At 36.0% G+C, this 22191-nt stretch overlaps 1 protein-coding gene across 2 annotated transcripts in view; it reads left to right on the top strand.

Moving 5' to 3' along the window:
- Positions 1-22191, top strand: part of rad54l (RAD54 like) — a 93368-nt gene that overhangs the window by 37237 nt on the left and 33940 nt on the right. For both annotated transcript variants that reach the window (XM_062038843.1, XM_062038844.1), the window contains exons 8-16: positions 5743-6031; positions 9047-9171; positions 9253-9403; positions 11803-11929; positions 11988-12062; positions 12134-12264; positions 17828-17938; positions 18000-18123; positions 18194-18272. In XM_062038843.1, coding sequence (XP_061894827.1) covers positions 5743-6031; positions 9047-9171; positions 9253-9403; positions 11803-11929; positions 11988-12062; positions 12134-12264; positions 17828-17938; positions 18000-18123; positions 18194-18272 — 1212 coding nt within the window. The remainder of the gene's footprint in view (positions 1-5742; positions 6032-9046; positions 9172-9252; positions 9404-11802; positions 11930-11987; positions 12063-12133; positions 12265-17827; positions 17939-17999; positions 18124-18193; positions 18273-22191) is intronic.

A 22191-nucleotide genomic window follows, 5' to 3' on the forward strand; every position in this document is an offset into this window, starting at 1 on the left:
CATATTTTACGAAAAAAAAATATTTTGCTAAAATGTCGTGAAAAATTTCAAAAAAACGGACTTGCTTCAGCAGCATAATTCTGGTGCTGTAGTTGTAGGAGATGTCTCAAAACGTCACCAGGAGTCCCGACTAAACCCGTAAATGTAAGAAAATGCATATTTTACGAAAACATTTTTTTGCTAAAATGTCGTAAGGGGGGACCCTTACAAAAAATAAAAAAAAACGGACTTGCTTCAGCAGCACAATTCTGGTGCTGTAGTTGTAGGAGATGTCTTAAAACGTCATCAGGGGTCCTGATTAAACCCGTAAATGTAAGAAAATGTAAGAAATGCATATTTTATGCAAAAACATTTTTTACTAAAATGTCGTAAGGGGGGACCCTTACAAAAAATTCAAAAAAACGGACTTGCTTCAGCAGCCCAATTCTGGTGCTGTAGTTGTAGGAGATGTCTTAAAACGTCATCAGGGGTCCTGATTAAACCCGTAAATGTAAGAAAATGCATATTTTACGAAAAAAAATATTTTGCTAAAATGTTGTAAAAAAAATTCAAAAAAACGGGCTTGCTTCAGCAGCACAATTCTGGTGCTGTAGTTGTAGGAGATGTCTCAAAACGTCATCAGGAGTCCCGACTAAACCCGTAAATGTAAGAAAATGTAAGAAAACGCATATTTTACGAAAACATTTTTTTGAAAAAATGTCGTAAGGGGGGACCCTTATAAAAAATTCAAAAAAACGGACTTGCTTCAGCAGCACAATTCTGGTGCTGTAGTTGTAGGAGATGTCTCAAAACGTCACCAGGAGTCCTGACTAAACCCGTAAATGTAAGAAATTGTAAGAAATGTATATTTTACGAAAAAAAATTTTTTCTAAAATGTCGTAAGGGGGGAGACTTACAAAAAATTCAAAAAAACGGAATTGTTTCAGCAGCACAATTCTGGTTCTGTAGTTGTAGGAGATGTCTTAAAACGTCATCAGGGGTCCTAATTAAACCCGTAAATGTAAGAAAATGTAAGAAATGCATATTTTAAGAAAAAAAATATTTTGCTAAAATGTCGTGAAAAAATTCAAAAAAACGGATTTGCTTTAGCAGCATAATTCTGGTGTTGTAGTTGTAGGAGATGTCTTAAAACGTCATCAGGAGTCCCGACTAAACCCGTAAATGTAAGAAAATGTAAGAAAATACATATTTTACGAAAAAAAATGTTTGCTAAAATGTCATAAGGGGGGACCCTTACAAAAAATTCAAAAAAACGGAATTGCTTCAGCAGCACAATTCTGGTTCTGTAGTTGTAGGAGATGTCTTAAAACGTCATCAGGGGTCCTGATTAAACCCGTAAATGTAAGAAATGCATATTTTACGAAAAAAAATATTTTGCCAAAATGTCGTGAAAAAATTCAAAAACACGGATTTGCTTCAGCAGCACAATTCTGGTGCTGTAGTTGTAGGAGATGTCTTAAAACGTCATCATGAGTCCCGACTAAACCCGAAAATGTAAGAAAATACATATTTTACGAAAACATTTTTTTGCTAAAATGTCGTAAGGGGGGACCCTTATAAAAAATTCAAAAAAACGGACTTGCTTCAGCAGCACAATTCTGGTGCTGTAGTTGTAGGAGACGTGTTAAAACGTCATCAGGGGTCCTGATTAAACCCGTAAATGTAAGAAATGCATATTCTACGAAAAAATTTTTTTTGTAAAATGTCGTGAAAAAATTCAAAAAAACGGATTTGCTTCATTAGCATAATTCTGGTGCTGTAGTTGTAGGAGATGTCTTAAAACGTCATCAGGAGTCCCGACTAAACCCGTAAATGTAAGAAAATACATATTTTACGAAAAACATTTTTTGCAAACAAAAATTCAAAAAAACGGAATTGCTTCAGCAGCACAATTCTGGTTCTGTAGTTGTAGGAGATGTCTTAAAACGTCATCAGGGGTCCTGATTAAACCCGTAAATGTAAGAAAATGCAAATTTTACGAAAAAAAATATTTTGCTAAAATGTCGTGAAAAAATTCAAAAAAACGGATTTCCTTCATTAGCATAATTCTGGTGCTGTAGTTGTAGGAGATGTCTTAAAACGTCATCAGGAGTCCCGACTAAACCCGAAAATGTAAAAATACATATTTTACGAAAAACATTTTTTCCTAAAATGTCGTAAGGGGGGACCCTTATAAAAAATTCAAAAAAACGGACTTGCTTCAGCAGCACAATTCTGGTGCTGTAGTTGTAGGAGATGTGTTAAAACGTCATCAGGGGTCCTGATTAAACCCGTAAATGTAAGAAATGCATATTCTACGAAAAAAATTTTTTTGTAAAATGTCGTGAAAAAATTCAAAAAAACGGATTTGCTTCATTAGCATAATTCTGGTGCTGTAGTTGTAGGAGATGTCTTAAAACGTCATCAGGAGTCCCGACTAAACCCGTAAATGTAAGAAAATACATATTTTACGAAAAACATTTTTTGCTAAAATGTCGTAAGGGGGGACCCTTACAAAAAATTCAAAAAAACGGAATTGCTTCAGCAGCACAATTCTGGTTCTGTAGTTGTAGGAGATGTCTTAAAACGTCATCAGGGGTCCTGATTAAACCCGTAAATGTAAGAAAATGCAAATTTTACGAAAAAAAATATTTTGCTAAAATGTCGTGAAAAAATTCAAAAAAACGGATTTCCTTCATTAGCATAATTCTGGTGCTGTAGTTGTAGGAGATGTCTTAAAACGTCATCAGGAGTCCCGACTAAACCCGAAAATGTAAAAATACATATTTTACGAAAAACATTTTTTCCTAAAATGTCGTAAGGGGGGACCCTTACAAAAAAATTCAAAAAAACGGACTTGCTTCAGCAGCACAATTCTGGTGCTGTAGTTATAGGAGATGTCTCAAAACGTCATCAGGAGTCCCGACTAAACCCGTAAATGTAAGAAAACGCATATTTTACGAAAACATTTTTTTGAAAAAATGTCGTAAGGGGGGACCCTTATAAAAAATTCAAAAAAACGGACTTGCTTCAGCAGCACAATTCTGGTGCTGTAGTTGTAGTAGATGTCTTAAAACGTCATCAGGGGTCCTGATTAAACCCGTAAATGTAAGAAAATGCATATTTTATGCAAAAAAATTTTTTACTAAAATGTCGTAAGGGGGGACCCTTATAAAAAATAAAAAAAAACGGACTTACTTCAGCAGCCCAATTCTGGTGCTGTAGTTGTAGGAGATGTCTTAAAACGTCATCAGGGGTCCTGATTAAACCCGTAAATGTAAGAAAATGTAAGAAATGTATATTTTAGGAAAAAAATTTTTTTTGCTGAAATGTCGTGAAAAAATTCAAAAAAACGGATTTGCTTCATTAGCATAATTCTGGTGCTGTAGTTGTAGGAGATGTCTTAAAACGTCATCAGGAGTCCCGACTAAACCCGTAAATGTAAGAAAATACATATTTTACGAAAAAAAAATGTTGCTAAAATGTCGTAAGGGGGGACCCTTACAAAAAATTCAAAAAAACGGACTTGCTTCAGCAGGACAATTCTGGTGCTGTAGTTGTAGGAAATGTCTTAAAACGTCATCAGGGGTCCTGATTAAACCCGTAAATGTAAGAAAATGTAAGAAATGCATATTTTACGAAAAAAAATATTTTGCTAAAATGTCGTAAAAAAATTCAAAAAAACGGATTTGCTTCAGCAGCATAATTCTGGTGCTGTAGTTATAGGAGATGTCCAAACGTCATCAGGAGTCCCGACTAAACCCGTAAATGTAAGAAATTGTAAGAAAATGCATATTTTACGAAAAAAAATTTTTGCTAAAATGTCGTAAGAGGGGACCCTTACAAAAAATTCAAAAAAACGGACTTGCTTCAGCAGCACAATTCTGGTGCTGTAGTTGTAGGAGATGTCTTAAAACGTCATCAGGGGTCCTGATTAAACCCGTAAATGTAAGAAAATGCATATTTTACGAAAAAAAAATATTTTGCTAAAATGTCGTAAAAAAAATTTAAAAAACGGACTTGCTTCAGCAGCACAATTCTGGTGCTGTAGTTGTAGGAGATTTCTTAAAACGTCATCAGGGGTCCTGATTAAACCCGTAAATGTAAGAAAATGCATATTTTACGAAAAAAAATTTTTTACTAAAATGTCATAAAAAATTTCAAAAAAACGGTTTTGCTTCAGCAGCACAATTCTGGTGCTGTAGTTGTAGGAGATGTCTTAAAACGTCATCAGGGGTCATGATTGAACCCGTAAATGTAAGAAAATGCATATTTTACGGAAAAAATGTTTTGCTAAAATGTCCTAAGGGGGGACCCTTACAAAAATTTCAAAAAAACGGACTTGCTTCAGCAGCACAATTCTGGTGCTGTAGTTGTAGGATATGTCTTAAAACGTCATCAGGGGTCCTGTTTAAACCCGTAAATGTAAGAAAATGTAAGAAAATACATATTTTACGAAAAAAAATTTTGCTAAAATGTCGTAAGGGGGGACCCTTACAAAAAATTCAAAAAAACGGAATTGCTTCAGCAGCACAATTCTGGTTCTGTAGTTGTAGGAGATGTCTTAAAACGTCATCAGGGGTCCTGATTAAACCCGTAAATGTAAGAAATGCATATTTTAAGAAAAAAAACATTTTGCTAAAATGTCGTAAGAGGGGACCCTTACAAAAAATTTAAAAAAACGGACTTGCTTCAGCAGCACAATTCTGGTGCTGTAGTTGTAGGAGATGTCTCAAAACGTCATCAGGAGTCCCGACTAAACCCGTAAATGTAAGAAAATGTAAGAAAATGCATATTTTACGTAAAAAAAATTTTGCTAAAAGGTCGTAAAAAATTTCAAAAAAACGGTTTTGCTTCAGCAGCACAATTCTGGTGCTGTAGTTGTAGGAGATGTCTTAAAACGTCATCAGGGGTCATGATTGAACCCGTAAATGTAAGAAAATGCAAGAAAATACATATTTTACGAAAAAAATGTTTTGCTAAAATGTCGTAAGGGGGGACCCTTACAAAAATTTCAAAAAAACGGACTTGCTTCAGCAGCACAATTCTGGTGCTGTAGTTGTAGGATATGTCTTAAAACGTCATCAGGGGTCCTGATTAAACCCGTAAATGTAAAAAAATGTAAGAAAATGCATATTTTACGAAAAAAAATATTTTGCTTAAATGTCGTAAAAAAATTCAAAAAAACAGACTTGCTTCAGGAGCACAATTCTGGTGCTGTAGTTGTAGGAGATGTCTCAAAACGTCATCAGGAGTCCCGACTAAACCCGTAAATGTAAGAAAATGCATATTTTACGAAAAAAAAATTTTGCTAAAATGTCGTAAGGGGGGACCCTTACACAAAAATAAAAAAAAACTGTCCTGCTTCAACTGCCCAGTCCTTTTAGATGTAGGAAATGTTATTTGACCCACCTCTAATTTTCTTACAGTTTAATAAGCATTTCTTACATATTCCTTATTGTCACGCCTTCAATTTAAGAGCCTATTTTTAAGTGTTCAATGTGATTTTACAATTTATTGTTGTCCAAGCTTGTGTTGACATTTCTTTCCCTTTATGCCTTGAAAGCTGAGGGGATAAGGAGCAAGAGAAAATATATTAAATGTAAACATTTTCATTTAAGATGTAACCTTCCTCTGATTTCGATTGGGCATAAAAAATATCGGTAATTATCGATATCGACCGATATGAAAAACACTAATATGATGATACAGTTTTCAGCAAGTAGTAGTGAACAACTGCGTAATAAGTCCTGTCACATCCAGGGGGTGAGGTTCCTGTGGGAGTGTGTGACGGGCAGACGCATTCCGGGCTCGTACGGCTGCATCATGGCCGACGAGATGGGTCTGGGCAAGACCCTGCAGTGCATCACCCTGATGTGGACGCTGCTTCGCCAGAGCGCCGACGCCAAGCCGGAGATAGACAAGGTCATCGTGGTGTCGCCGTCCAGTCTGGTCCGGAACTGGTTCAATGAGGTGGCAAAGTGGCTGGGAGGACGCGTGGCGCCCTTGGCCATCGACGGAGGCTCCAAGGACGACATAGACCGGAAACTTGGTAATTATCTCTGTGCTTCGACGCAATCAAGGAGTCGTTTAGCAACAGTTACACGCTCACTAATCCTACAGTTGTGATGCAAAGCTTCTGTTTGCTTCTAGAAATGTTCTATCTTATATCAATACATTATTAATGTACCCTATTGTCACAATACCAGAATTTTAACGCATTTTTCGTACTATAAGGCGCAGTTAAAATCCTTTCATTTTATCAAAACTCGACTGTGCGCCTTATAACCCGGTGCACCTAGTGTACGGAATCATTTTGGTTGTGCTTACCGACCTCAAAGCTATTTTATTTGGTACATAGTGTAATGATAAGTAGGGATGTCCGATAATATCGGCAGTCCGATATTATCATATTTGTAACAGTGTTAAACTTGTTTATATGACCACCCTCAGTGTGACCTGTATGGCTGTATGGGAGATTTTCAGGAGGGGGAACTGAAATTCGGGAGTCTCCCGGGAAAATCGGGAAGTTGAAACCCATACCGATAATTTCCGATATTACATTTTAAAGCAGGGGTCACCAACCTTTTTGAAAGCAAGAGCTACTTCTTGGGTACTGATTAATGCGAAGGGCTACCAGTTTGATACACACTTAAATAAATTGCCAGAAATAGCCAATTTGCTCAATTTACCTTTAACTCTATGTTATTATTAATAATTAATGATATTTACACTTAATTGAACGGTTTAAAAGGGGAGAAAACACGAAAAAAAAATTACAATTAAATTTTGAAACATAGTTTATCTTTAATTTCGACTCTTTAAAATTCAAAATTCAACCGAAAAAAAGAAGAGAAAAACTAGCTAATTCGAATCTTTTTGAAAAAATAAAAAAAAGAATTTATGGAACATCATTAGTAATTTTTCCTGATTAAGATTAATTTTAGAATTTTGATGACATGTTTTAAATAGGTTAAAATCCAATCTGCACGTTGTTAGAATATATAACAAATTGGACCAAGCTATATTTTTAACAAAGACAAATCATTATTTCTTCTAGATTTTCCAGAACAAAAATTTTAAAAGAAATTCAAAAGACTTTGAAATAAGATTTAAATTTGATTCTACAGATTTTCTAGATTTTCCAGAATAATTTTTTTGAATTTTAATCATAATAAATTTGAAGAAATATTTCACAAATATTCTTCGTCGAAAAAACAGAAGCTAAATTGAAGAATTAAATTAAAATTTATTTATTATACTCTACAATAAAACATTTTTTTTACTTGAACATTGATTTAAATTGTCAGGAAAGAAGAGGAAGAAATTTAAAAGGTAAAAATGTATATGTGTTTAAAAATCCTAAAATCATTTTTAAGGTTGTATTTTTTCTCTAAAATTGTTTTTCTGAAAGTTATAAGAAGCAAAGTAAAAAAATAAATGAATTTATTTAAACAAGTGAAGACCAAGTCTTTAAAATATTTTCTTGGATTTTCAAATTCTATTTGAGTTTTGTCTCTCTTAGAATTAAAAATGTCGGACAAAGCGAGACCAGCTTGCTGGTAAATAAATAAAATTTTAAAAATAGAGGCAGCTCAATGGTAAGTGCTGCTATTTAAGCTATTTTTAGAACAGGCCAGCGGGCTACTCATCTGGTCCTTACAGGCTACCTGGTGCCCGTGGGCACCGCGTTGGTGACCCCTGTTTTAAAGCATTTATCGGCCGATAATATCGGCAGGCCGATATTATCGGACATCTCTAGTTAATATGTTACAAAATATACAATGAATCAAAAAAGGTGAGGTGTCCAAAGATTCCCACCTCTAGTTGGCCACAAGAAAAAGCCTTGATCATTGGAGCGCTGATTCTACGATTCTTTGATAACTGGGGACAGAAAAGGCCATTTTTATTCACCCAGCTAGAATTAAGTGTCAAGGTGTGTTTATGGTGAATATCAACACTTTTTTTTAGAAAGAAAAATAATACAGTAAAATAATATTGACCTGAAATGAAAGCTAAGTATAGACTGAGTCAATGTAAGCGTGCAGTAGTTTATTGATTTAACATTTAATAACATTTTCGTATTTGCCCTCAGGTAAAGAATGATTGATATGGAATACAATGTCGATTTAATTTAGGTGCAATAAAGTGCACCAGTGGAAAAAAATGGTGGCTGCTGAAAATAATATCTTCCATGCATCCATTTTTTACCGCTTGTCCCTCTCGGCGTTGCGGTGGGGCTGGAGCCTATCCCGGCTGCGACCTGGACAAGTCGCCACCTCATCGCAGACAGACAGCCAGGCACTTTATTTTAGACCAACTTGCTTATCATGAATATTACCTACTAAAATCTGAGGTATACTTTATGAAATAGTTTTTAAAAAAATCTGCCATTGCAGCTCTTATTGGCAGATTATTTTTCTTATTGTAAGTAGGGCTGCAACTAACGATTAATTTGATAATCGATTAATCTGTCGATTATTACTTCGATTAATAATCGGTCAAAGGAGACACACTACATTTCTATCCTATCCAGTATTTTATTGAAAAAAAACCAGCATACTGGCACCATACTTATTTTGATTATTGTTTCTCAGCTGTTTGTACATGTTGCAGTTTATAAATAAAGGTTTATTTACGGTAAAAAAAAAAAAAAAAACATTTTTTTTTTTTTTTAAAGCCTCTGCGCATGCGCATAGCATTGATCCAACGAATCGATGACTAAATTAATCGGCAACTATTTTTATAATCGATTTTAATCGATTTAATCGATTAGTTGTTGCAGCCCTAATTGTAAGTAATATTTATCATATACCTGTAGGAGTTATAGTAACAATAATTAAATACCAACAAATCTACTTTTAAATTAACAAAAATAATGGTTTAAAATAGAATTATGACTAAAACACTTTAAATGTCTAAAATCAAGGTAAAAAATTTGTATTTTTTATTTTCTGCTAACAAGATCGTTTTTTTCTTCCTAGTTCACTTCAGGTAAATAATAATAGAAGTCATGTCATAACACGCATTCAAGTTTGTCACGTGTCCATCTGTCTGTGCCTTTTAGTGAACTTCATCTCCCAGCGGGGCCTCCGAGTACCGACCCCCATACTCATCATCTCGTACGAGACGTTTCGGCTGCACGCCGAGGTTCTGCACAAAGGCCAAGTTGGACTGGTCGTCTGCGATGAGGTGGTTCTGCTGTGTGGAGAAATGTGCAGCACAAGTTAGTCACTCCAGCCTTAACTCTTGTGTGTGTTTGACTCTCTGCAGGGCCATCGGCTCAAGAACTCTGACAACCAGACGTACCAGGCTCTTAACGCCATGCGAGCCCAGAGGAGAGTGCTCATATCAGGCACACCGATCCAGAATGACCTGCTGGAGTACTTCAGCCTGGTCCACTTTGTCAACGCTGGCATCCTTGGTAAGCTACTTTTTGATGCGGTCAGGCCTAACTGACCTTGATGTGGAACTTTTTTAATTCAATATGAAAATGCCCAGAGAAAGCTTTAAGGAATTTAAAGTATTTGTTAACAGTTAAAATAGAAGCAAGTCTATGCCGCTGACAAAAGAAGAGAGAGAAATAAATCTTTCAGATCTTTATATCCACCTTGGAATGTGAGATGAGAGAGGAGTTGGCGCAAAGTGGCCCGTTTTTTGCGGGGAAAAGGAGGATAAGAAAAACAGATTATCTGATTGTGAACATGAATATTTTGGTTAAACATGGAAATGGCAGTAATACAGCATCAATCACAAAAGAAACCCGTTTGGAGAGTAACCTCGCCACCAAAAGACAAATACAATATAAATTTGTGATCTCCGACATTACAACAGTTTCATGGTCTTGAAAGGTGGGGCGATGGTGTAAGAAGTACCAAGCAGAGCTACCTCTACAAGGTCCAAGGAATGAGCAGAGGGATTAGGTTGTACAATATATATGTACTAGTATAGTATCGCGGTACTAATGAATCAAAAACGGTACTATACTCTGTTTGAAAAGTACCGGTTCGCCATATTTTTTATTTACAGGCGTGACGGCGCGTCATGACATTGCTGGTTTTACGGACAGAGGAGCATGTTGGGCAGCGCACACACACAGAGTACTTACAAGCAGACACAGTGTGTAGACAGAAAAGGGAGAATGGACGCATTTTGGTGTATAAAGTCAAGATAAAGGTGAAGTTATAACACTGAAACACCCTCAGGAAGAGCTACTTTAAGACATGGCTAGCTAGCGTCCATTGGCAGTGGTTTAGCTACTTCTAAAACACTAATCCTTGTCTCCATGGCGACAAATAAAGTGAGTTTCTTTAATCTAACGTTATCACTGGAGGATGAGGAATAGCTAAACATGCTTCACTACACACCGTAGGAGGATACAATAGCTCACTGACGTCACAATGTAAACAAATGCCATGGGTGGATCTACACCTGACATCCACTGTAATGATACCAAGTGCAAGAGCGTATCTAGTCTATACTACTATGATTTTTGTATCGTCACAAAATCTTTTTATTTAAAAAAAAAAAATTCATATCATGTTTATAAAGTCAGTAAATACGTCCCTGGACACATGAGAACTTAAATTATGACCAATGTATGATCCTGTAACTACTTGGTATCGGATCCATACTAAATGTGTGGTATCATCCAAAACTAATGTAAAGTATCAAAGAAGAGAAGAATAAGTGATTATTACATTTTAACAGAAGTGTAGATAGAACATGTTGAAACAGAAAATAAGCAGATATTAACAGTAAATGAACAAGTGGATTTATAATCAATTTTTACAGTTTGTCCCTCCATAATGTGTACAAAATAATAGGTGTATAAATGACACAATATGTTACTGCATACGTCAGCAGACTAATTAGGAGTCTTTGTTTGTTTACTTACTACTAAAAGACAAGTTGTCTACTATGTTCACTATTTTATTTAAGGACTAAATGACAATAATAAACATGTTTCATGTACACTAAGATTTTATGTTCAAATAAAGACAATAATGAAATTTTTGTGCTCCCTTTATTTAGAAAAGTTTCGAAATACATTTTGGTACCGGTACCAAAATATTGGTAATGAGACCACCCTAAGGGGGATATAAAATATATTGTCTAAAAGACAGTATATTTTAATATATTTATGAAACAATACAACATAAGGCACTGAAGGATATATATATATATCTTCATATATCCATATTTTGTGTTACTTATTAATTTTAATAGTCATATTACATATAGCTAATGTTCCATATTGTACTCTTTGCTTTTCTAATCATCTCATGACAAAGTGCTTGCACTGGGGATGGCCTTGGGGTGGAAGGCAGAGAGAAGGAATCCTCCTTGCTTCCCTTCAGGCCGACTCTAGATAAGGAGCACAATGAGCATGTGTTTGAGGTGAGACAAGTGAGGGCGGGGGGGAGATATTGAAGAGGAGAGTGCATTCCGGGATGTTGTCAGATCAACTTGGGCTACGCATTCGTATGTGTTGTTCGAGGCTGGTCTCTATTCTCAAATATTTGACAATAAATTACAAAATACCTATCCTGTGCTTGGTGGTACATTTGAGTTCAGTTTATATGTCATCTAAGGAACTTGGGACTGACCAGCGTTTTACATCCCACTTGGAGGAACATCTGGTCAAACGCAACAGCACATAAGAAGCACTGAGACTAAAATTGTTGTTGGACAAGAGATTACTAAAATGTTCATTTTTCCTCAACAACCGCCTTCCCTCTGAAAAAATGTAGAACAAAACTGCACAAATTCTCGTTGCAAAGTTTGATCAAACCGTCCATTGGTATCATCTCATCATGACAGGCACAGCTCAGGAGTTCAAGAAACGTTTCGAGCTCCCCATCCTGAAGGGTCGCGATGCGGACGCCAGCGACAAAGACCGACAGAGCGGCGAGGACAAACTCAAGGAGCTGATCAGCATCGTCAACAGGTAGCTTCCTTCTTCATGTCGTCAAGTCCACTTCGCCACCTGCCGCGTCTCTCCGCAGGTGTTTAATCCGGAGAACGTCTGACATCCTGTCCAAGTATCTGCCGGTGAAGATGGAGCAGGTGGTCTGTTGCAAGTAGGTGGTTGGGTCAGTGGGGATCCAAACTGGGCCTGGCGTGCTAAAGACGTGCTGGCTTTCCCCTGCAGGCTGACCCCTCTGCAGACGGAGCTCTACAAGCGCTTCCTGAGGCAGGCCAAGCCCGTGGAGGCGCTGCAAGGGGGCAAGATTAGCGTCTCTTCGCTCTCGTCCATCACATCGCTCAAGAAACTCTGCAACCGTAAGATTTCTGAACTTGAAACGCTGTCCTTTCTCATCGGAACAGATAAATGCTGGAAAGAATACATTTCAAATAGCTTGCATGTGGACCTTTTGATTGATTGAAGAACATTTTAATGCTGTAATGTTTTAAATGCGTTGACAAGTGTAGAAAAATTACATTTTAGTGGGGATTTTTTGTTGCCGGAAGATGTGGAATTCAATGAAAACCAGGATTGTTTTTAAACAGACATTTTAAAAATAGGTTGCCGGAATGTTCTATTGTGCTAATGGTTTGAATTGTTCAAAAAAATTCTTAAGGTCAATAGGAATTTGTGTTACGGAAAATGTGGAATTTTGAAGGACGGTGGGAATTTTGGATGTAGAAAATTGTTCCGTCAAAATGTTTTTTATGTTGGATGTTTTAATCAGAGGTGTCTAAGTCGTTTTCACTGAGGGCCACATGGCAGATATGTTTGGCCCCAGAGGGCCGCTTCGAACAGTCAATACTATTATTACACAATTTTTTCATGCATTTTATTAGTAGATTTTTTTTAAATTAAAATGTAAAAAAATATGCAATAATTTCACCTACAAATGTAGTGTATATTACTGTAAATGGAAACCAGTATTGCTGTTTTTATAGTAAAAAAAAAAAAGTCAGCTCAGTTGCCAGAAATTTACTGTAAAATGTAAAAAACATTTACTGTAAATTTCAACAAAAAAAGCGATTTTACAGTAAACTTTTAGCACCTGACCTGCCAGTTTGTTTGTTTTTTTGTTTGTTTACAACATCCCCAACTGTAGATTTTTCGGTAAATGCCAAAATTTCACCACAGTTTATTACAGTAAAAAAAGTACTGTTCATTTAGAGAAAAATGCTGTAAAAACCACAGTAAGTTTCGAAATTTGACCACAAAATCTATTGCTACTTTTACATTGCACACTTGGATGGATAACTTGCCTTGAAATTATTATTATTAGTATTTATTTCTATTTAAAAAATGCTTTGAATGCTTGATCATATATTTTTGCATAATTAGACACGCCTTCTAGGCTCCAGCAGCCCCCGCCACCCCGAACGGGTCAAGCGGTAGAAAATGGATGGATGGATACACAATATTTAAATCAACATAATTTGCGATTACATGGAGTACATTTTTTTTTTCTCCCAAAATCAAACTAAAGAATATATTTCGTAAGAAAAGCTACAGTACTTTATTGATACATATTATTTACAGGGCCAAATAAGATGAAGTGGCGGGCCACATCTGGCCCCCGGGCCTTGACTTTGGGATATTTCATTAAGACAAAATTGCTTTTGAAAATGAATGGACTTTTAATTTATTTTTTTACAAGGTCCACAGGTGTCAAAGTCAAGGCCCGGGGGCCAGATGTGGCCCGCCACTTCATCTTATTTGGCCCTGGAAATAATATGTATCAATAAAGTACTGTAGCTTTTCTTACTAAATGTATTCTTTAGTTTTATTTTGGGAGGAAAAAAGTATATGTACTCCATGTAATCACAAATTATGTTTACTTAAATATTGTCTATCCATCAATCCATTTTCTACCGCTTGTCCCGTTCAGGGTGGCGGGGGCTGCTGGAGCCTAGAAGGCGTGTCTAATTATGCAAAAATACACTACTGTTCAAAAGTTTGGGGTCACCCAAACAATTTAGTGGAATAGCCTTCATTTCTAAGAACAAGAATAGACTGTCGAGTTTCAGATGAAAGTTGTCTTTTTCTGGCCATTTTGAGCGTTTAATTGACCCCACAAATGTGATGCTCCAGAAACTCAATCTGCTCAAAGGAAGGTCAGTTTTGTAGCTTCTGTAACGAGCTAAAGTGTTTTCAGATGTGTGAACATGATTGCACAAGGGTTTTCTAATCATCAATTAGCCTTCTGAGCCAATGAGCAAACACATTGTACCATTAGAACACTGGAGTGATAGTTGCTGGAAATGGGCCTCTATACACCTATGTAGATATTGCACCAAAAAGCAGACATTTGCAGCTAGAATAGTCATTTACCACATTAGCAATGTATAGAGTGTATTTCTTTAAAGTTAAGACTAGTTTAAAGTTATCTTCATTGAAAAGTACAGTGCTTTTCCTTCAAAAATAAGGACATTTCAATGTGACCCCAAACTTTTGAACGCTAGTGTATATGATCAAGCATTGAAACCATTCTTTAAATAGAAATAAATACTAATAATAATGATTTCAAAGCAAGTTATCCATCAAATTGTGCAATGTAAAAGTAGCAATAGATTTCATGGTCAAATTTGGAAATATACTGTGGTTTTTACAGCATTTTTCTCTAAATGAACAGTACTTTTTTTACTGTAAAACTGTGGTTCTGTTTTGGCATTTACCGAAAAATCTACAGTTGTTGTTGAAAAAAACAACAACAAAAACTGGCAGCTCAAGTGCCAATATTTTACTGTAAAATTGCATTATTTTTTTTATTTACAGTAAAAAATAAATTGAATTTTACAGTAAATTTTTGGCAACTGAGCTGCCTTTTTTTTACCAGCAGTACTGGTTTTCCATTTACAGTATGATACACTACATTTTGAGGTGAAATTATTGCATATTTTTTTACATTTTAGTTTTAAAAAAATCTACTAATAAAATGCATAAAGAAATGGAGTAATAATAGTATTCACTGTTCGAAGCGGCCCTCTGGGGCCAAACATAACTGCCATGTGGCCCTCAGTGACAATGACTTTGACACCTCTGATTAAACCATCACCAAAAACATTCGGAGCATTTTGACGAAGAATTTTCTACATCCAAAATTCCCATCGTCCTTCAAAATTCCACATTTTCCATAACACAAATTTCTTTTGATCTTGAGAATTTTTCGGAACAATTCAAACCATTAGCACAACAGAACATCCCGGCAATCTATTTTTAAAATGTCTGTTTAAAAACAATGCTGGTTTTCATTGAAATTCCACATTTTCCGGCCCCAAAAAATCCCCATTAAAATGAATGTCATTTTTCTACACTTGTCAACGCATTTAAAACATTACAGCATCAAAATGTTCTTCAAACGATCAATTTTCCACATTCCAAAATGTCCCAGTTGTCCTCTGAATTTTAGTATTTTCTGGAACAAAACGACCCATTAAAATGAACAGGGTTTGCCCCTACATGTAATTGACCACGGCAAAATAAAAGCCGGCACTCCTTTTAAAAATGAAGGTTTATTTCGTGAAAACAAATTAAAGCAATATAATGTATGCATGGATGAATATTAGAGATGTCCGATAATATCGGCCTGCCGATATTATCGGCCGATATATGCGTTAAAATTTAATATCGGAAATGATCGGTATCGGTTTTTTTATTATCGGTATCGTTTTTTTTTGACCACGGCAAAATAAAAGCCGGCACTCCTTTTAAAAATGAAGGTTTATTTCGTGAAAACAAATTAAAGCAATATAATGTATGCATGGATGAATATTAGAGATGTCCGATAATATCGGCTTGCCGATATTATCGGCCGATATATGCGCTAAAATGTAATATCGGAAATTATCGGTATCGTTTTTTTTAATATCGGTATCGTTTTTTTTTTGGTTTTTTTTTTATATTAAATCAACATAAAAAACACAAGATACACTTACAATTAGTGCACCAACCCAAAAAACCTCCCTCCCCCCATTTCTTTCTGTTATCAATATTCTGGTTCCTACATTATATATCAATATATATCAATACAGTCTGCAAGGGATACAGTCCGTAAGCACACATGATTGTGCGTGCTGCTGCTCCACTAATAGTACTAACCTTTAACAGTTCATTTTACTAATTTTCATTCATTACTAGTTTCTATGTAACTGTTTTTATATTGTTGTACTTTCTTTTTTATTCAAGAAAATGTTTTTAATTTATTTATCTTATTTTACTAATTTTTTTAAAAAGTACCTTATCTTCACCATACCTGCTTGTCCAAATTAGGCATAATAATGTGTTAATTCCACGACTGCATATATCGGTTGATATCGGTATCGGTAATTAAAGAGTTGGACAATATCGGAATATCGGATATCGGCAAAAAGCCATTATCGGACATCCCTAATGAATATATAACCTAATTTGTATGCATAATTAGTGATGCACCGAAAATGTGTCCGCTGAAAACCGAATGTTGTGATGACATCAGCAATATGCACGCAGAGGCAGCATGACCGACATCATCTCAAACTTGATAGTTGATACTGCCACCTGATTGGCTGTTAGCGTGTGACCAGTGATGTTACCAGAGAGCGAGTGCCTTTGTTCCTGCATCCAGACTTGATTCGCAACTTCCGTATTTTTCTGATGAAGAAGAAGAAGAAAAAAAATGGAACGTTTTATGAAACACATTTTTTATTGATATCGATTACATGCCTATCGCAATTATACATTGATATAATATATTTCTACATTCCAAAAATTGCTATTTTTTTCCCATTGTGGGGGGGAAAGGAAAATGTTAATTTCTCAGCAAAAGATTCAGACAATCTATTTCCCAGAATTCCACATTCTCATCAATATAAATGGCAACACATTTCCGCATCAAAAAATTCATGCTGTTTATTTTCCACATTCTCCCATAATTCCACATTTTTCTTGGTGTAATACTTGTCTTGGAATGGGATGGTGGTGTACATGTTAAGGCAGTGTTTTTCAACCACTGTGCCGCGGCCGTGAGATACAGTCTGGTGTGCCGTGGGAGATTATGTAATTTCACCTATTTGGGTTAAAAAATATTTTTTGCAAAGCAGTAATTATAGTCTGCAAATGATGTGTTGTTGTTGAGTGTCGGTGCTGTCCAGAGCTCGGCAGAGTAACCGTGTAATACTCTTCCATATCAGTAGGTGGCAGCAGGTAGCTAATTGCTTTGTAGATGTGGGAAACAGCGGGAGGCAGGGTGCAGGTAAAAAAAAATGTGTAATGCTTAAACCAAAAATAAACAAAAGGTGAGTGCCCCTAAGAAAAGGCATTGAAGCTTAGGGAAGGCTATGCAGATTGAAACTAAAACTGAACCGGCTACAAAGTCAACAAAAACAGAATGCTGGACGACAGCAAAGACTTACTGCGGAGCAAAGACAAAGTACATCCGAACATGACATGACAATCGACAATGTCCCCACAAAGACGGACACAAACAACTGAAATATTCTTGATTGCTAAAACAAAGTAGATGTGGGAAATATCGCTCAAAGGAAGACATGAAACTGCTACAGGAAAATACCAAAAAAAAAGAAGAGAAAAAGCCACCAAAATAGGAGTGCAAGAAAAGAAGTAAAACACTACACACAGGAAAACAGCAAAAAAGTCCAAATAAATCATGGCGTAATGTGACAGGTGGTGACAGTACACCTACTTTGAGACAAGAGCTGTAGTGATGCATGCTTGGTTATGCTTTAAAGTCATATCCAACAATTGTGACTTTTTACTGTCAACTGAGTTTTGTTTTTTATGATTTCTGCTGGTGGTGTGCCTCCGCATTTTTTCAACGCTAAAAAAGTGCCTTGGCTCAAAAAAGGTTGAAAAACAGTGTGTTAAGGGATGATTGTGGTGTGCCAGACCCAGCCCTCATCTATGACAAGTGCCTGGAGGGCGAGGAAGGTTTCGAAGGGGCTCTAGATCTTTTCCCGCCGGGCTACTCCATCAAAAGCGTGGAGCCTCAGCTGTCAGGTAAGAAGGCCGAAGTCATGAAGGAACGTGCGCCGCTCAATGTACGCCTGCTCTACTCCAGGGAAAATGTTGGTCCTGGACTACATTCTGGCCATGACCAGGACGACCACCAGCGACAAGGTGGTCCTGGTCTCCAACTACACGCAAACACTGGACATCTTCGAGAAGCTGTGCTATTCTAGAAGGTGCATTTTTTTTAGGGGGTGATCAAGCCTAATGTAGGATTGGTACTCCAGCTCTGCTGCTGTCTTTTAGGTACCCCTACGTCCGACTGGACGGCACCATGTCCATTAAGAAACGGGCCAAGATTGTGGAGCGATTCAACAGTCCATCAGTAAGTGTGAAGCTGCGTGAGGCGCCAAAGAGAGTTGTCCAATCTTTGGGAACCACACTATTCGATTCTTGGAGGTAACGATTCTCGATTCAAAATCGATACTTTTTTCATAACTGTCAGGTTCAAACACTGATGACATCTATTAAACAAGACAAGAAGCAAGGAATTAAACAGAGACAGAATTCAATTTAGCTCATTGAGGAGAAACGTCTGGGCTGTACTCTTTGTACAGTCTTCCACCACGCACGAAAGATTATACGCCTCCTCTTTTATTTGGACTTTCCCCGATTACATGGGCAACAGCTGTTTTTAAAGGTACGGGGGTCGTAAACAGCCGCTGCCTTTGGTCACAAAACAGTTCAAAGAAGAGGTGCCTGGAGGGGGGGTCAGGTCCTGCTTCCTCTCCGCTCGGGTCAAGACAAAATCTTCCTGTGGATTACAATACATCAAAGAAACCGACACCTTCATGTCACTTCCCACCCTACACAGTGGAGTTTTACAAGTCTTTTGATTGGTAAGATTAAAGACAGCTTTTGTCTGCTCGCCGGGAACTCATTGAAACACAAAGTTTGGTGATAACTTAGATACAATTATTCTGACAATAACATTGGGTGCCAGGTCCGTGATTAACTATATTCTTCCATAAAATAGATAAACAGCTGTGATCTTTTTGTATGTGACTTAAATCAAAGCATGCGGGGGCCATTTAGATATTTGACACTTTTAAAACCAATACAACATGTGTCAAACTCAAGGCCCGGGGGCCACATCTGGCCCGCGATTGCCTGGAAAGAATGTGCATCAACTTTATTCCATCTTTATTGAATAATGTATCTAAATTTTGACTGGGAAAAAAAAAAAGCATCAAGGCGTGCAAATGCAGCTCTTATCTCGATATTATCTGACGCAACAAGCTACAGCAGGAAAGGGATTTATACGGCCCCATTCCTGGGCGGATCTCGCATGAGAGGAAGAGCGGGGGTTAATAATTTTGCAATGCAGTCTGCTGAAAATGAGGGAAAGCGCCACTCTACATAGCAACTGACGCTGTGGTCAAAGTTGGAACGGCGGCTAAAGTGGATAGTGCGCTCCCTCAATTCATCACGTTTCATGTGTCAGGTAAACCAGAAAAGTGCCTTCTCAATCCCGTTCCTTGTGCATTTCTCGCCTTTGTATCATTCAAACCCTTTGTCTTATGAACATTCTACACTAGCTGAAATTAAGTTGTCACTTAGACTTTTGATTCCAAAGCAGGTTTTCCATAAGTTTGTTGGTAAACAACCATAATAAAACAAGGAAATGGAGACTGTAATATTGACATGAAGCGGCCCTCCAAGGGCTTTGGTATCTGCGAGGTGGCCCACCATGAAAATGACTGACGCCCTTGCAATACAATATGTACATTTTTTTAACCTTTATGGCTCCCCTCAACTTTGGCACCGGAATGGTCTCAGTCATAAAAATGTTTTTATTCAATGCTTAAATCTCGAGTCTAATCTTCAGGTCTGTCAATATAAAATACTTTTTTTTTTTAATGTTTTAAGCCTTTTTTGTCAAAATCCTGTTTTTGTGGCAAAAACACAAAACATGCACTATTTTCCCTCCAAAAACAATTCAAAGTGGAATTTTTGTTAAGTAATTGGAGCGGTAAATAGGTCAATAATTTATAACATTGATTTTGATTTAATTTGATTTTTTAAGCAATGGCCGTTTGTTTATTTTTTTTACTCTTGGGGATCCAAAAGAGCCTCACTCATAAAAGTGTTATGTAATCTCTAAATCAACTTCAGATCTATCCATCAAGTTTTTTTTAATGATTTTTTTGTATGTTTTATGTCTTTTATGTCCAAGAAAGCTTTGTTTTTTGTATGGCCAAAACACAAAATATGCACTATTATCCCCCAAACAATTTTCAAAGTGGAATATTTGATGTGAAATAATTGGAGCCTTAAATAGGTCAACAATTTACTACAACATTGATTTTGATTCATTATTATTTTTTGAGCAAAGACCGTTTTTGTTTTTTTATTCTTGGGGATCCGAAAGGGCCTCACTCATAAAAGTGTTAAAAATAGGTTATACATTACGTAATGTCTAGATCAACTTCAGATCCATCAAGTTTTTTGATAATTTTTTTTGTTTGTTTTATGTCCTTTTTGTCAAAGAAAACTTGCGACGTGACCCACCATAAAAATTACTTTGACGCCCTTGCAAATGCAATATTATAAACATTTTTTACCTTTATGACTCCCCTCAACTTTGGCACCGGAATGGTCTCAGTCATAAAAATGTTTTTATTCAAAGCTTAAATCTCGAGTCTAATCTTCAGGTCTGTCAATATAAAATACTTTTTAAAAAATATTTTAAACCATTTTTGTCAAAACCCTGTTTTTGTGGCAAAAACACAAAATATGCACTATTTTCCCCCAAAAACAACTCAAAGTGGAATTTTTGTTATTAAGTAATTGGAGCGGTAAATAGGTCAATAATTTATAACATTGATTTTGATTTAATATGATTTTTTTTTTTAATTCTTGGGGATCCAAAAGAGCCTCACTCATAAAAGTGTTATGTAATCTCTAAATCAACTTCAGATCTATCCATCAAGTTTTTTTAAATTATTTTTTTGTATGTTTTATGTCATTTATGTCAAAGAAAGCTTAGTTTTTGTATGGCAAAAACACAAAATATGCACTATTATCCCCCAAACAATTTTCAAAGTGGAATATTTGATGTGAAATAATTGGAGCCTTAAATAGGTCAACAATTTACTACAACATTGATTTTGATTCATTATTATTTTTTGAGCAAAGACCGTTTTTGTTTTTTTATTCTTGGGGATCCGAAAGGGCCTCACTCATAAAAGTGTTAAAAATAGGTTATACATTACGTAATGTCTAGATCAACTTCAGATCCATCAAGTTTTTTGATAATTTTTTTTGTTTGTTTTATGTCCTTTTTGTCAAAGAAAACTTGCGACGTGACCCACCATGAAAATTACTTTGACGCCCTTGCAAATACAATATGTACATTTTTTACCTTTATGGCTCCCCTCAACTTTGGCACCGGAATGGTCTCAGTCATAAAAATGTTTTTATTCAAAGCTTAAATCTCGAGTCTAATCTTCAGGTCTGTCAATATAAAATACTTTTTAAAAAATATTTTAAACCATTTTTGTCAAAACCCTGTTTTTGTGGCAAAAACACAAAACATGCACTATTTTCCCCCAAAAAAACAATTCAAAGTGGAATTTTTGTTATTAAGTAATTGGAGCGGTAAATAGGTCAATAATTTATAACATTGATTTTGATTTAATATGATTTTTATTTTTTTTATTCTTGGGGATCTAAAAGAGCCTCACTTGTAAAAGTGTTATGTAATCTCTAAATCAACTTCAGATCTATCAAGTTTTTTGATGATTTTTTTGTTTGTTTTATGTCCTTTTTGTCAAAGAAAACTTTGTTTTTTGTATGGCAAAAACACAAAATATGCACTATTATCCCCCAAACGATTTTCAAAGTGGAATATTTGATGTGAAATAAATGGATCCTTAAATAGGTCAACAATTTACCACAACATTGATTTTGATTCATTATTATTTTTTGAGCAAAGACCGTTTTTGTTTTTTTATTCTTGGGGATCCGAAAGGGCCTCACTCATAAAAGTGTTAAAAATAGGTTATACATTACGTAATGTCTAGATCAACTTCAGATCCATCAAGTTTTTTGATAATTTTTTTTGTTTGTTTTATGTCCTTTTTGTCAAAGAAAACTTGCGACGTGACCCACCATGAAAATTACTTTGACGCCCTTGCAAATACAATATTATAAACATTTTTTACCTTTATGGCTCCCCTCAACTTTGGCACCGGAATGGTCTCAGTCATAAAAATGTTTTTATTCAATGCTTAAATCTCGAG

The sequence above is a fragment of the Entelurus aequoreus genome, linkage group LG27 (assembly GCF_033978785.1).
Source record: "Entelurus aequoreus isolate RoL-2023_Sb linkage group LG27, RoL_Eaeq_v1.1, whole genome shotgun sequence".
Lineage (NCBI taxonomy): Eukaryota > Metazoa > Chordata > Actinopteri > Syngnathiformes > Syngnathidae > Entelurus > Entelurus aequoreus.